Genomic DNA, 12,553 nt, shown 5'->3' with positions numbered 1-12,553 from the left:
CCATCCGCCTCCACCATTTCATTGAACCGATCAGTAGACACTTCGTCGGGCTTCCGAAAAAGTGTCAGACCGGCGCGAAAGGTAGCGAAGGATACACCGTTGACAAGACGTTTGAGTGATTACTTATCTTACTTCCTTCTGACGAAACGGCCTACGGCGGTCAAGGAGCGCGTTGAAGCCCTGCGATGGAATGACCGAGGGGCCAGGGCGGCTGGCGAGCGGAACCCGATCAGACTGGAGGTCTCTTCGCAGCCGCTACGTCTGTTTCGCCCCGCAGGCTCAAAACTCAACGCCCTCTCTCTCCCGCAGCGGTCATCCAGTCTGCCGCAGGGGGCGTCATCCCGAACATTCCTGCGCGACAGGCGCTGGGGCGCTGCCCGCTTGCTATGGCGATTAGAAAGTTCCAGATCCTGGCATCTAGCCCGAGGTATTTTAGTCGAGTCTGGCGGCCTCGAACCGCACCGCGTAGCGTCGTCCATATGGGCCCGAACACACCCTGCAGTGCGCCATCCACTCTTTGTGTATCACCATGCCGCACCCTCCTGCCAGCGCCGCCCCGCCCCGCCCGCGACGCGCGTCCGCGTGGAGCGGTGTCTGCGGCCTGGTCATCTTCTTGTACAGCTGCGCGTTGAGCTGGTCCATCGCGTTTTTTGTCCGCCGCCCGAAGCAGCGCGCGCTGCGCCCGCTCTCTCTTCCCGCGAAACACTGCCGGCAGGCGTCCTCCCCGGAGCAGGACCTGCAGACCCTCCTCGCGGCGCTCCCGCCCCGGGTGCATTGGGCCGTTGTCTACCTGCGCAGGTGCGCGAGGGCGTGGTCGGCCGTCTCGCAGCGAGGTGCGTGCCAGTTGAGCCGTCGCGCGCTTCCGTTGCTGAGGCGCACGAATATAGCAGAGGCTAGGCCGATCGCGCACCGGCGCACCGCCTCGCTCCGCCCGCTCGTCCTGTGCGATGCCCACCACCGCACGCCCACCTCGCTCTCGCCGACCAGCATGATCGCCGCCGGCGCCGCGCGCGCGCTGAAGCCGGCAGCGGCGTGCGCGCGGCTCGCCAGCGCGCCTCTCATGCTCGGCGTCCGCGGCACGTGGTACCTCTCCTCGTACATGTGTGGCAGCGAGCTGCGCGCGGTGCCGTCCGTGAGGGTCACGCTCCACCTCCCTCGAATCCTCGCACGCGCCGCCGGGAGCGGCACGCGCATCACCGCTCACGATGCGTCGTCGTCGTCGTCGTCATCGTCATCGTCGTCAACGGCGGCGAGGGCGAGTCGGATGGCGGCAGTGAGCCGGATGGCACTGCGGCATCGCGGCGGGGAGCGTGCGGATCTCCGCGAGACGACCTCCGCGAGCTCGGCAGCGTCGACAACGGACTCGGACTCGGACACAGACTGGGAGGGCGAGGGCGCGGCGCCGTGGGGCCTGCCCACAGGCCCGACCGCGACGAAAGCAACGACGAAAGCGGGGGGCGCGGCGATCCCGTTCATCGAGGTGATCCTCCCGTCGGCGCGGACGCGCCCGGGCGGGGGCCACTGCCGCTCGAGCTCGATCGAGATCGGGTTCCCGCGCGCGCTGGCGGACAAGTACCCGTCGCGGGAGGACTTTGCGGCGTTCTCGGTCGACCTGTTCGGGTTCGAGGACTGGCGGGGGTAGCGTGCGGCCTTGTGGCCCTGGGGGTGTGTACGCTGTCGCGAGCTCGCCGTTGCGCCTGGCGGCGTCTTTGTTCGATGTTTGGTGTGTGTGAGTTGGGAGGTCGTCCTCGTCTGTTCCTTGCGTTTCGTTCGCTTTTCTTGGCCATTTCGTTCGGTCCACTCGTCTGTCTCATCCGTTCTTTCCATCCGCATGTTCCTATTTCTTCCCCGCGTGTCTTTTTAGTTCTAGACAAGCTGTATGTACACTACACTGCTACACCATCATCGTCGTCGTCGACTCGCGCCTCTCGCGCATCAACCTGGCTGACGGCTGGCCGTCGACGGGGATCATTGCATAATATTAGCCGCCACCCCCCCGCGCGCGCGCACGAATGACCATGGAAAAACAAAAAGGGGCGGAAGAGCCCAACAGCCTCAACGGACTAGCGATAAGTAGTCGTCGCGACCGATCGGCGTACGCGGGACGGGACTGCGACTGCGACAGGAGGGAGCGCGCATACGCGAACGGGATTTATGTATGCGGGACTAAAAAGACGTACGGGGCGCGCGCGTAGTAGGACGTGAGAAGGAGAATATACCAGACGCCGGACACACGAACGCGAACGCAAACACGAACGAGAACGAGAACATGGACTCGCCACCAAAGAAAGACAATCAAAGACGGAAAGAGAGAGAAAAGAAAGGCAGAGAGAGGCAAAAAATCACGCTCGTGCGAGTATGCTACGCAGCCACGGCGCGGTGCGCTCACGCGTCCCCGCCTCCGCCTCCTCCTCCGCCGCTCCCAGATTCCCCGTTCGCCCGGCCCCCGCCTCCGCCACCGCTACCTCCAGCGCCCGGTGGGCCCCCACCGCGCGTAAGCCCAGCCGCCGCAAAGCCCCTCGCCGCGAACCCGCCGCGCCCACCACGCCCGCCGCCACCGCGACCCCCGCGGAAGGGGTGGTGCGGCTCGCGGTCCTTGTCTGCGATCTTGACCTCCGGGGCGGCGCCGTTGAGGTTCTGCGCGGAGAGAGAGGGGGGATGGTTAGCGCGCGCGGGGAGGAGGTGGGGAGGGAGCAATGCACCTCGTCGTGCTTCTCGAGGGCGGCCTTCATCGCGTCCTCGTCTCCAAACTCGACATAGGCGATCTTGCCCTGGCGCCCCGCGTACGTCGCCGGGAACGTCACGCGCGTGATCTGCGCGCGCGCCAGCCATCAGTCAGTCAGCGCCCGAACACAGTAAGAAAACGGCGAGCGCGCGACTCACCCCGCCCTTGGCGTCCGCGAAGAACTCGCGCAGCTCGTGCTCGCCCGCGGGCGCGGGCAGGCGCACGAACAGCGTCCAGGGGTGGCGCGCCTGCCTGCGGCCCGTGGGCGTGCGCGCGCCCGTCGAGTCCGTGCGCGGGCTCGTGAGCCCCGCGTCGGCGCCGCCCTCGGACCCGAGCTTCGGGGACTGCACCGCGAGCGCGCGTGGCTGCGGGTGGGGCGGCGCAGAGGCGCCAGCGGAGGAGCCCGCGGGGGAGGCGTTGCCCGAGCGCGGCTTGGGTGCGGGGTCGTCTTTGCCGTCGGCGCCTGCGGGGCCGTCCTTGTCGCGCGCCTCGCGCTCGGCTTTTTCGCGGTCCTTGCGGTCCTTCTTGTCCTTGCGCTTCGCTTTTTCCTTCTCTGCCTTGTCCGAGGCGGGGCTGGGGCCGGAGCCCGGCGCGGGGCTTGCGGGGCTCACGGCGCCGTTCGTCTTTGCGGCGGCGGGTGCGGGCGCGGGCGCAGGTGCGGGTGCGGGCGCGGGCGCGGGCGTAGAGGTCGAGGTGGGTGCGGTGTCTCTGTGTGGGGGCGCGTCGCGGCTGGAGGGCGCCAAGGCGGGGGGTGCGGGAGTAGGGCCTTTTGTGGGCGGGTTGGAGAGCGGCTGCTGCTGCTGCTGCTGCGGGAGGGGGGGTTGGGCGGTGGAGGTGGGGGTGGGGGCGACGGTGTTGGGGGTCGCGGTGCGGCGGTAGGCGTAGTTGAAGCCTGTCGGGGCGGGGCGGGGTGAGCGTGCGTGCGTGCGAGGGAGGGGCGAGAGTGGGGCTTACCTTGGCTTTTGAGCTCGGCGCTGACGCGGCCATCCTTGATGTCGAGGACGAGGGAGCCGTAGGCGGCGTCGCAGAGGTTCCAGTTCCAGCAGTTCTTCCATGCGGGCTCCTCGCCTGCGACCATGCCGCCGGGGCCTGTGTGGCCGATGGGCGGGGGGATGCGGTCGACGACGGAGAGGGCCTTGTCGAGGAGGACGCGCTGGTTGTCGTCGATGACGGCGTCCACCTGGGACTTGACGCTGTCCCAGACCTTGTCGAAGGCCTCCTTGCCCGCGCGGAGCTTGTGGCGGAAGCCGTCAAAGTCTGCCTGGACGGAGAACTCGTTCCAGGAGGTGGCGTAGCGGAAGTGGAGGCCGGCGGAGATGGTGAGGTCGGCCTTGAGGACGAGGGCGAGGGAGGCGAGGAGGCCCTCGCGGCCAGGGCTTGCGTGCGTGACGAGGAGGCGTGTCTCGGAGGGGTCGTAGACGCGCTGGGCGGTGTCGACGAGCTCGCCGATCTGGAGAGCGGTTGTCCAGATTGTGCCGCCGCCGCCTGCGATTGTTGCGGCGCCGTCGCCGTTGTCGAACATCTTGTGGGGGACAAAGGCGCCGCCGAGGCCGAGGAGGCGGAGCTTTACGCCGCCGACGTCGAGGCAACGGGTTGTGGCCTCGTCGATGACGTGGAGGTTGTCGATGGCGTAGGCGGCGGTGCGGAGCTTTTCGATGAGGAGGACGTCCTCGCAGGCGCCGAGGACGGTGTAGACGGGGACGGCGAGCTTGATCTGGCCGGAGAGGAGGAGGGGGAACTCGGAGAGCATGGAGATGCTCATGGCTGCGCGGACGGTTGCGGGGGTGTTGTCCGCGGAGAGGAGGTGGTTGCGCTGGTTGTGGGGGATGAGGGGGGAGTACATGGTGAGGTGGCGGAGGGTCCTGTCATGGATGCGGTCGATGCTGGATGCGTCTGTGGGGCGGTGGGGTGAGGTGGGGAGAGGGGCAGGAGGGAGGGAGAGACGGACCGAATATGCCAAAGTCGCCTGTGTGGATGATTGCCTTTGCGTTTGCGTCGCGGGCGAGGTCGTTGAGGGCGGAGAGGCGGCCGCGGATGTCTGCGATGCAGAGGATGCGGCCGTGGACGGAGTCGATTGTGTGTGTCTGGGTGTTGACGGTGTGGAGAGGGCGGGAGGCGGGTGCGGGGGCGGGTGCGGGGGTGAGTGCGGGGCGGGACGAGGACGAGGGGGGGCGGGGCGAGGGCTGCATTGGGAGGAGGAGAGAGAGGCGGTGACGGACGCGGCGAGGCGACTGGGCCCTCGTTCTCGGCATCTCCCGTGCGTGCTCGTCCGCCTCCGCCATCCCCAGCGTGCCCGTGCCCCGTGCCCGTGCCTGCGCCAATGCCTCCCGCCCCGTCCCCAGACGCCGCCGCCGCCGCCGCACTCGCACACGCGCCCCCGCACATACACACTCGCGCCCCCGTCCTCGCTGCCCGCCTCCCCCTCCCCCGCCGCACCCGCGTCCACTACGCCCTCTTCGCCGCCGCACCCGACCTCCTCGAGCTCGCGCGCAGACACGTCCTCCCCCGCACTCCCACCCCTCCCCTCGCCTCCGTCCTCGTCTCCGTACACGTCGGCCCCGACACCCCCCGCCTCTACGCATTTCTCATCGCCTCGGACGATGACCCCGCCCGCGCACGTGCACCCCTCGATGCCCTTGCCCGCGCCCCGCCCTTCCTCGCCCTCGCCCGTCTGTCCGTCCCCGCTCCTCGCACCGCCTGCCGCTGACCTCCCTTTCCCACAGTCACAGAGGCCGCGTCCTTCACCCCGGATGATCTCTACCCATGCTCCCCCGCCTGCGCGGCCCAGCGCACCCCGTGCCCCAACTGCCTTGATCCCGCCGCACCGCGCCCTCCACACCCACCACCGCCGCCGCCCTCGGCAGCGCCCTCCGCCCCGCTCCTCCCGCGCGAGCCCCTCCGCGCCGTCTACGCACACTTTCTCGACGCCGTCCGCGACCGCCTCATCGACGACATGTGCGTCCACGTCCCCGCCGCGCCCCACACCCACGACCACGACCCACGCAGGCTCTCCAGGCTCCAGAACGGCGTCCTCATCATCCCAGACGGCGGCCCCCGCGACTGGGGCCTCGGCTGGGAGCACCACGTCCAGAACCGGTCCGTCCCCATCGTCTGCTTTCCTTCGCGCTCGCTCGCTCGTTCGCTCACGCCTTGCCCCCTCTAGGCCCCTCATCCACTGCGCCCTTCACCTCCACCTCTCCCCCGCCCGTATCCTCGTCCAGCCCGTCTTCCGCCCCACCCACTTCCTCCCGCTCCCCGCCGCCCTCCCGCTCCCGCCAGGCACCCCCATCACCCTCCTCCCGTACGCCACCCCCGCCTACTACCTCTCCACCTACGCGGGGCCCACCGCTGCCCTCACCTCCCAGTTCTCCCAGAGCCTCGCAGGCAAGGGGTGTGGCCCCTGGGCCGGAACCTCGCCGCCGCCTCCATCACCCCCATCACCCCATCCTTCGCGCGTAGATCCGCATCCACATCCTGCCCCATCGTTCTCCTCCGCCTCCGCACCACCCACCTACATCATCGCCTGGCTCGCCGTCCAGAACGGGCGCGGCGAGGACAAGGGCCTCCCGCTTATCTGGCCCGCCGCCCTCGCCCTCGCCTCCATCCCCAGCACCATCACCGGCGCCGCCCACCGCCCACCACTCCACCCGCTCCCAGAGCTCCCCGCCCAGCTGCAGCCGTCCCCACCACCGCCCCCGCCCCCGCCCCCGCTCGTCTCTTTCGGCGCGGGGTCCGCGCGCTCGACGCCCCAGCCTTCGCAATCCGCCGCCATAGGCGCACCACTACCAACGTCATCACTACCACTACCAGTACTACCACAGCAGCAGCAGCAGCAGCAGCAACAGCAACAGCAACATACCGCGCCGTCGTCGACGCAGCCCCTGCTCCCGCCCGCGATCGCCCGCCGCACGCGCGCGTCGCCGACCGCGGACGCCCTGCGCGTGTTCCGCACCCTCAGCATCGGCGGCGGCCGCAGCGTGCGCGCCGTCGCGGACGAGGTCGCCGCGTACGTCGACGCCGTCCAGCGCGAGCGCGAGAGGGAGCGCGAACGCCTGCGCAGGGAGCGTGAGACCGTGAACGGCGGCGGCGGCGCGCGCGCCCCGTCGCCCGCACAGGCGGGCACGCCCACGGCGCCCCCGCCCCCGCTCGCGCCGACGCCCGTGCCCGCGGCATCAACACAGCCGTTTTACCCCTCGCCGCCGCAGTCCGGCAACGTCACCGCGACGGGCGCGCCGTCCCTGCTCGCCGGCACCACCCCCACCCCCACCCCTGTGCCCGCGCCGCCTGCCCCGGCACCAGCCCTAGCCCCACCCCCCGCGTCCGCGTCCGCTCCTCCGCCCGCGCCCGAGCCCGCGCCCGAACTTGACCCCGAGCCGGCGACGTTCGACCCGGGCGTGTTCGGCGAGCTGGACGCGTGGACGCCCGCGGACGCCGTGTGGGCGCAGGGCGCGGGCGACTTTATGGACATCGGGCTCGACGGCGTCGGGGGCATGCCGTACGGCGTGCGCGGCGACGTCGGGGGCGCGTTCGGCGTCGGCGTCGGTGTCGGTGTGGACACGATGGGCGGCTTGGATCCCGTCGCGGGCGGCGCGGGCGGCGGGTGGGACGGCGGGATGGACATCGACGCCGGCATGGACGACATCTTCACCGAGGCCGACTTTGACTTTTGGGACGCAAAGCCGCAGGCCGGCGCCCCCGCCGTCGCGTCGCGCCCGATGGACGTGGGGCCGCCGCCGTCCGCGGGCCCCGTGTCGCTCGGGCTCTCGCCGCCGCCGCTCTTCGGCGAGTCCGGGCCGGGCCCGCCGGGCGCGGCGTCCCCGACATGGGCGGCGAGCGGCGTGTTCGGAGACGGGTTCGCGCCCCGCGAGCCTCGCACCGAGTCGTCGGTGCCGCCGGAGCTCCTGCCGCCGTCGCCGACGCGCACGCCCGAGTCGCACGCGGGGCCCGCGACGCCCGCGGTGCACGTCGCGCTGGCGCCGGAGATGCAGACGGGGTCGGGGCCGAGCGCGTGGGACCCGATCCCGTTCGCGCGCGCGCACCGGATCGCGGACGGGAAGTATACCGCGGGCAAGTTTGCGCTGCCGAGCCCGCCGGACGAGGAGGACCGGACGCGCCCGCTGCCTGTGCCGCTGCAGCCGCCCTTTGCCGCTTCCACTGCTACTGCTACTGCCGCCGCCGGGGAGCCCGGCTGGCGCAAGCGATACTACAACGCGGTGACGGACCCGAGCGTCGGGATGGTGCGGAAGCTGATCGGGGTGAAGCGCAAGAGCTTCGACCAGGGCGCGCGCGCGCCCGCGTTTCGGATGTCGGCCGCGTGGGTGCGCGGGGACGACGAGTGGGAGAGCAACGTCGTGCAGGACCGGGCGGCGGACGTGGCGCTGTGGGGCCGGTCGGACGACGAGGACGGGGATTCCGACGAGCAGGAGGAGGAAGAAGACGAAGACGGCGACGACGACGAGCGGGAGCGGGAGGAGGGGCCGTGGGCGCGCGAGGACGAGCCGATGCTACCTGGGACGCGCCCGGCGACACCGCCGCCGGCGTACCTGCCGCTGGGCCCGACGCTGCTGCACACGCAGTTCCAGCACGCGCTGCTGCTCCCGCTGAGCGCGCCGCTGCGGGCACCGGGATCCGCCGCGGCCTCCCCGCCGAGCCTCGCGGCCGCGTCGGCGCCGACATCGGTCCCGACGCCCGTGTCGCCCGCGGCGCTCGCGGGGCAGACGTCGGACCGGCTCAAGTCGCTCGAGGCGGCGGCGCAGGTGCTCGTGCGCGAGGTCGTGGAGAGCAGCGTGTGGGGCGACGCGTGGCGCGCGAACGCGGAGGAGTACCTCGCCGGGTGCCGTCTCGTCACGGAGGTGTGGCAGGCGGACGTGCGGCGGATCGCGCGCGCGCTCGGCGGCGTCGCGGGCGTCGAGGGCCCGCTCGACCTGTGCAGCGTGTTCGCGCCCGCGCCCGCGCCCACACCCGCGGGCGGCGAAGGGGCGCCGCCGCCGCCGCCGCCGCCGCCGCCGCGGCTGCAGGTGTGCGAGCCGCCGATGCTCGCGGTGGGCAAGGCGGACGCGATCATCCAGGTGCTGCCGACGGCGCTCAAGTTCTGGGAGAAACTGGGGCTGGGCCCGCGCGCGGGGAAGAAGGACGTGGTCGCGTTTGTGTTTTTCGAGGACGACCGGCCGGAGAGGCAGGACTGGGCCGAGCAGTGGCTGGCGTGCATCTCGACGTCGTATGTGGTGAGTCGTCCGTCAGCTGCGCGCGGGGCTGGCGGCCGTCGTTCTGATTTGATCTGTGCTCCGCAGGCGAAGAACTTGGGCTCGCACACGGCGGGACGCAACGCCGGGTGCGTCAGAGACGGGATCGTGCCGGTCAAGTTTGACGCGTTCCGCAGGACCCTCAGTGAGTTGCTCACGTCGCGTCTCGCCGACGATCCGGTGCTCACGCGGCGGACGCGCCTTTACAGCGACGTTCGTGGCCAGCCTGCCCGCGTCCACGGCGAACTACGTGTTCTACATCGCCGTGCCCGCGTCGATCCTCTCGCTGTCCTCCCCCGTCCTCCGCCAGATCTTCTCCGCCGTCAAGCGCGCGCAGAAACGGTACTCCGAGGCGCAGATCCTCTTCCAGTTCCTGCCCGCGCACCTGGTGCACTGCGTGCGCTACCCCGCCGCGTCGCAGTGCGGCTTCCTGGTGCCGTTCGCCATGTGCGTCTACGAGCGCATCCTGCGGCCCGTCGACCGCGTGATGTCCCGCCGCTTCTTCGACCACGGCGAGCGCGTGCGCAACTTCTTCCAGGAGCCCGCGGTCCTGCTCGCGCGCCCCGCGCACGGCACGGCGCACCTCATCCGCGAGTTCTCCCCGCGCGCGCTCGACGTGCTCGAGCGACACATGCTCCTCCACGTCGGCTACCGCGTCTCTGCGTGCGGGCGGTGGATCTTCGCCGCGTGCCTCGACCAGCGCGGCGAGGCGCACGACCTCGGCGCGTGGCTGTCCCAGAGCGAGCCGTCGCCCGAGGCCCACCTCGTGCAGCAGCTGTGGCGCTTCGCGCTCAACTTTGCGAAGAAGGCGAGCGTCGAGTGGCGGATCGTGTTTGCGAAGCTCGGCTCGATGGACCCCGCGGAGCTGGACGGTGCGTGTTTTTTGTGTTTTGTCATGGTGTTCGTGGCGTATGGGGCTGACGTGCCTCCCCCAGCGTGGATGGAGCACCTCGCGAGCGCCGTGCCCGACTGCGCGGAGCTCCCGATGGTCCACGTCAGCCTCCTCGCCGTCGAGTCCGACGCGTCTTGGACGTTCATTGCTCCCGCGGGCGCGGCGAAGCGCCCGATGTCGCCGAGCCGCTCGTCCAAGAGCACCGCCGGCACCTTCTTCCACGACGTCTCCGCCACGACGTACTTCCTCTCGCACGCGTCCGGCGCCTGCCTCCTGCCTCCCGGCCACGCCGCATGCGACCTCGGCGCGGGCGTGCCCTACATCCCCGACCCCGCCGACGCGCCCCCGCGGTCCCCCGCGCCGCTCCCCATGCGGCCGCTGCGCTCCACGACGCTCGTCCGCGCGCCCGCACACACCGACTACACGTCCATCTCGATGCTGCACCTGCACCTGCTGCACACGGCCAAGTCCGCGCGCTCGTCGCTCGCCATCCCGGACGCGGAGACGCACGACGACATCACGCGCAACTACCACGACCTCGCCGTCCTGGCACAGGCGCGGTGGTGGCTCAAGGCGGACCCGATCCTGCCGTTCCATCTCGGGGCGCTGCAGGTCATGGCCATGGCGCTCAGCAGGTGCGACCTGCCGATGCTCGCCTGACTCTGCGCTCGCTATTTTTTTCTGTTAGTTTGCTCGATTATTTTTCTCTTCCGAGGGCCCGTTGCCCCGTCTATGCTCTCTTTTTTGTTCCCTCCCTCCTAACAAGACGCCTCGGTCTTGCCACATTACATCTCTCGTTGGAATGTCGTTGTTCTTATGGTTCATTTAGGTCTGGGTTCTAGGTGCTAGGATTCGCCGCACAGCGCATATATATATACGCGTATACTGTCTATTTTCTCTCCTCTCTCACTCACGTTCGCATTCACGCCCGCACGTAGACGCAAGCTCAGACCGTTTCGTCGCCATGTATCCATAATCTCTGTTGTCGCCGACGATATAATAGCCCTGCAATGTAAACCGTCTTGTTACTACGCCCGGCGACAGTGCACGTCTCCACGCGAGTATGCTCTCTGACAACACGCGACTGCCTGCTCATGAGGCACGACCGGTGTGCTCCCGAAGACCGCCGATCACTGAGTCTTCTTGTCCTGGGCACTGAAGCCCTTGGGCGCCTCGACGCGGAGAGGCGACTGGATGCTCGCGAGCGCGGACACGCCGAAGAAGACGCCGGGGAGGAGGATGAAAAAGGCGACCAGCAGGGAGGTGATGAGGCCGGGCGTCAGGAGCTGGTACCGTTTGAGGACGCCGCCCGTGGGGGGCACGACGTCACCCGGCTGCTGCAGGGCGCCGAGCGCGGGCTCCGCCCGACGGCGATCACGCGGGGCGAGCGCGGAAGAGCCGGCGAAGACGACGAGGTGCGTCGGGGCCGCGGACGCGATGGCGTCGAGCTCGTGAGCGAGGCTGGACTCTGTCGGGGCGTGGATAAGTTGGAGAGGTGTGAATAGTAGACGGAGGAGGGGGCGCCACGAGACGCACCGTGGTCGGCCACGACGGCCTTGCGTCGGCCGGCGGTGCCCTGGAGGTCCATCATCGACAGGCACACGACGTGCTTGGCCCCACGCACTGCGGCGACGCCGCCCTGGCCTGGCATGGAGCTGAGCACGCGGGAGCCGCAGCGGCTCGAGATGCGGTCGGCGAGGTCGTGGACGGAGGAGCCGGCGGTGCGCGAGATGTAGGGGAGTTGAACGGAGGAGGGGGAGCGTGAGAGGAGGGTCGTGAGAGGGGAGGACGGCGAGAGGGCGCGCAGGTCTGAGGCGTGGAGCTGTGCGTGCGTGCGTGCGTGCGTGCGCGGGGTTGGGTCGCGAGCGGGCCGCGAGAAGAGGTGTGACTCACCCCAGGCTGGTCGACGAGGACTACTGCGTCATATTCGCAGACGTCGTCGTTGAGGAGGAGGCTCTCCAAGATGGGGATCGAGTGGGTGGAGTGGGTGGACGGAAATGCGTCCAAGGATTTCGACCTGGGCTCATGGTTAGCGCACTGTATGCAGACGTTGTGGAGTCACGCACGGGTGCGACGACCACGCTACGATGGGCACCGTGTCGGAGAATGCGAAAGCGAACGGGATGAGCGAGGCGAAGAGGACAACACGGCCTGCCATCGTTGCAAGCGACTTTGAATGCTGAGGACAGCGGCAGCGGTGGCGCGTCACACAGAATAGATCTGTAACTCCGCGCGGTGGCTCTTGGACGGATCAGGCAAGGGTGGAAGTCATTTACAAACAAATGTCTGCTCGTCTACGACAACACGACTGGGGTACTCATACAACAACTTCAGGCAGTACAACATCAAACACAATGTGTACACCGACCCATGTATGATGCCAAGAGCGAGCTAAAATTAAAGAAAGACAAACTATCCTCCCCAAACAATGGTCGTAGAGACTAACCATGCGTGCCGTCCCGTCCCATCTTCGGCCCACAGCTCCCATACCTGCATGGCGCGTGCACTGATCAATGAAAAAGACGCGGGCATGACACCGAGAGCATTGCCCACAGAATCGAAGCATTGACTGGCAACGCTTCCGGACCTGACCAGACGACCTAGGACCATTCTTCGCTATCCTGCGTCGAACCCCCAACTGCGGCATGTTCTCTATATATCTCTATTGAGTTCATCGTCAGCAATAGACGAGAA

The 12,553-nt window shown here is 69.1% G+C and overlaps 6 protein-coding genes across 6 annotated transcripts; 2 read left to right on the top strand and 4 right to left on the bottom strand.

The window, feature by feature from the left end:
* Positions 1-33: 33 nt before the first annotated feature.
* Positions 34-796, bottom strand: HETIRDRAFT_439169 (uncharacterized protein). Its single transcript, XM_009545791.1, has one exon. It carries the CDS (start codon positions 773-775, stop codon positions 287-289), a length of 489 nt encoding a protein of 162 aa, XP_009544086.1. The 5' UTR covers positions 776-796; the 3' UTR covers positions 34-286.
* A 377-nt stretch (positions 797-1,173) lies between these two features.
* On the bottom strand, positions 1,174-1,901 carry HETIRDRAFT_146885 (uncharacterized protein). Its single transcript, XM_009545790.1, has one exon. It carries the CDS (start codon positions 1,831-1,833, stop codon positions 1,201-1,203), a length of 633 nt encoding a protein of 210 aa, XP_009544085.1. The 5' UTR covers positions 1,834-1,901; the 3' UTR covers positions 1,174-1,200.
* Positions 1,902-2,269: 368 nt separating this feature from the next.
* Positions 2,270-2,687, top strand: HETIRDRAFT_170906 (uncharacterized protein; the record flags this gene model as incomplete). Its single annotated transcript, XM_009545789.1, has 1 exon — positions 2,270-2,687. A coding segment is annotated over one exon (418 nt), but the record flags the coding sequence as incomplete, so codon positions are not given.
* A 910-nt stretch (positions 2,688-3,597) lies between these two features.
* HETIRDRAFT_312099 (uncharacterized protein) lies at positions 3,598-4,914 on the bottom strand (the record flags this gene model as incomplete). Its single annotated transcript, XM_009545788.1, has 3 exons — positions 3,598-3,617; positions 3,680-4,618; positions 4,674-4,914. Coding segments are annotated over 3 exons (1,200 nt in total), but the record flags the coding sequence as incomplete, so codon positions are not given.
* Positions 4,915-5,045: 131 nt separating this feature from the next.
* On the top strand, positions 5,046-10,519 carry HETIRDRAFT_449886 (uncharacterized protein; the record flags this gene model as incomplete). Its single annotated transcript, XM_009545787.1, has 6 exons — positions 5,046-5,394; positions 5,449-5,821; positions 5,889-8,949; positions 9,016-9,112; positions 9,177-9,839; positions 9,903-10,519. 6 exons carry the CDS (start codon positions 5,046-5,048, stop codon positions 10,517-10,519), a joined length of 5,160 nt encoding a protein of 1,719 aa, XP_009544082.1.
* A 470-nt stretch (positions 10,520-10,989) lies between these two features.
* On the bottom strand, positions 10,990-12,017 carry HETIRDRAFT_313450 (uncharacterized protein; the record flags this gene model as incomplete). The annotated part of the gene is made up of 4 exons (XM_009545786.1): positions 10,990-11,327; positions 11,396-11,681; positions 11,753-11,876; positions 11,926-12,017. 4 exons carry the CDS (start codon positions 12,015-12,017, stop codon positions 10,990-10,992), a joined length of 840 nt encoding a protein of 279 aa, XP_009544081.1.
* Positions 12,018-12,553: the final 536 nt, after the last annotated feature.

The sequence above is a fragment of the Heterobasidion irregulare genome (genome assembly GCF_000320585.1).
Source record: "Heterobasidion irregulare TC 32-1 unplaced genomic scaffold scaffold_03, whole genome shotgun sequence".
Lineage (NCBI taxonomy): Eukaryota > Fungi > Basidiomycota > Agaricomycetes > Russulales > Bondarzewiaceae > Heterobasidion > Heterobasidion irregulare.
This window is presented reverse-complemented; position numbering and strand designations above follow the sequence as displayed.

Excerpts from the sequence above, each read along its gene's own strand:
- HETIRDRAFT_146885 (XM_009545790.1), bottom strand. The coding sequence starts at position 1,833 with ATGCGGATGGAAAGAACGGATGAGACAGACGAGTGGACCGAACGAAAT.
- HETIRDRAFT_439169 (XM_009545791.1), bottom strand. The coding sequence starts at position 775 with ATGCACCCGGGGCGGGAGCGCCGCGAGGAGGGTCTGCAGGTCCTGCTC.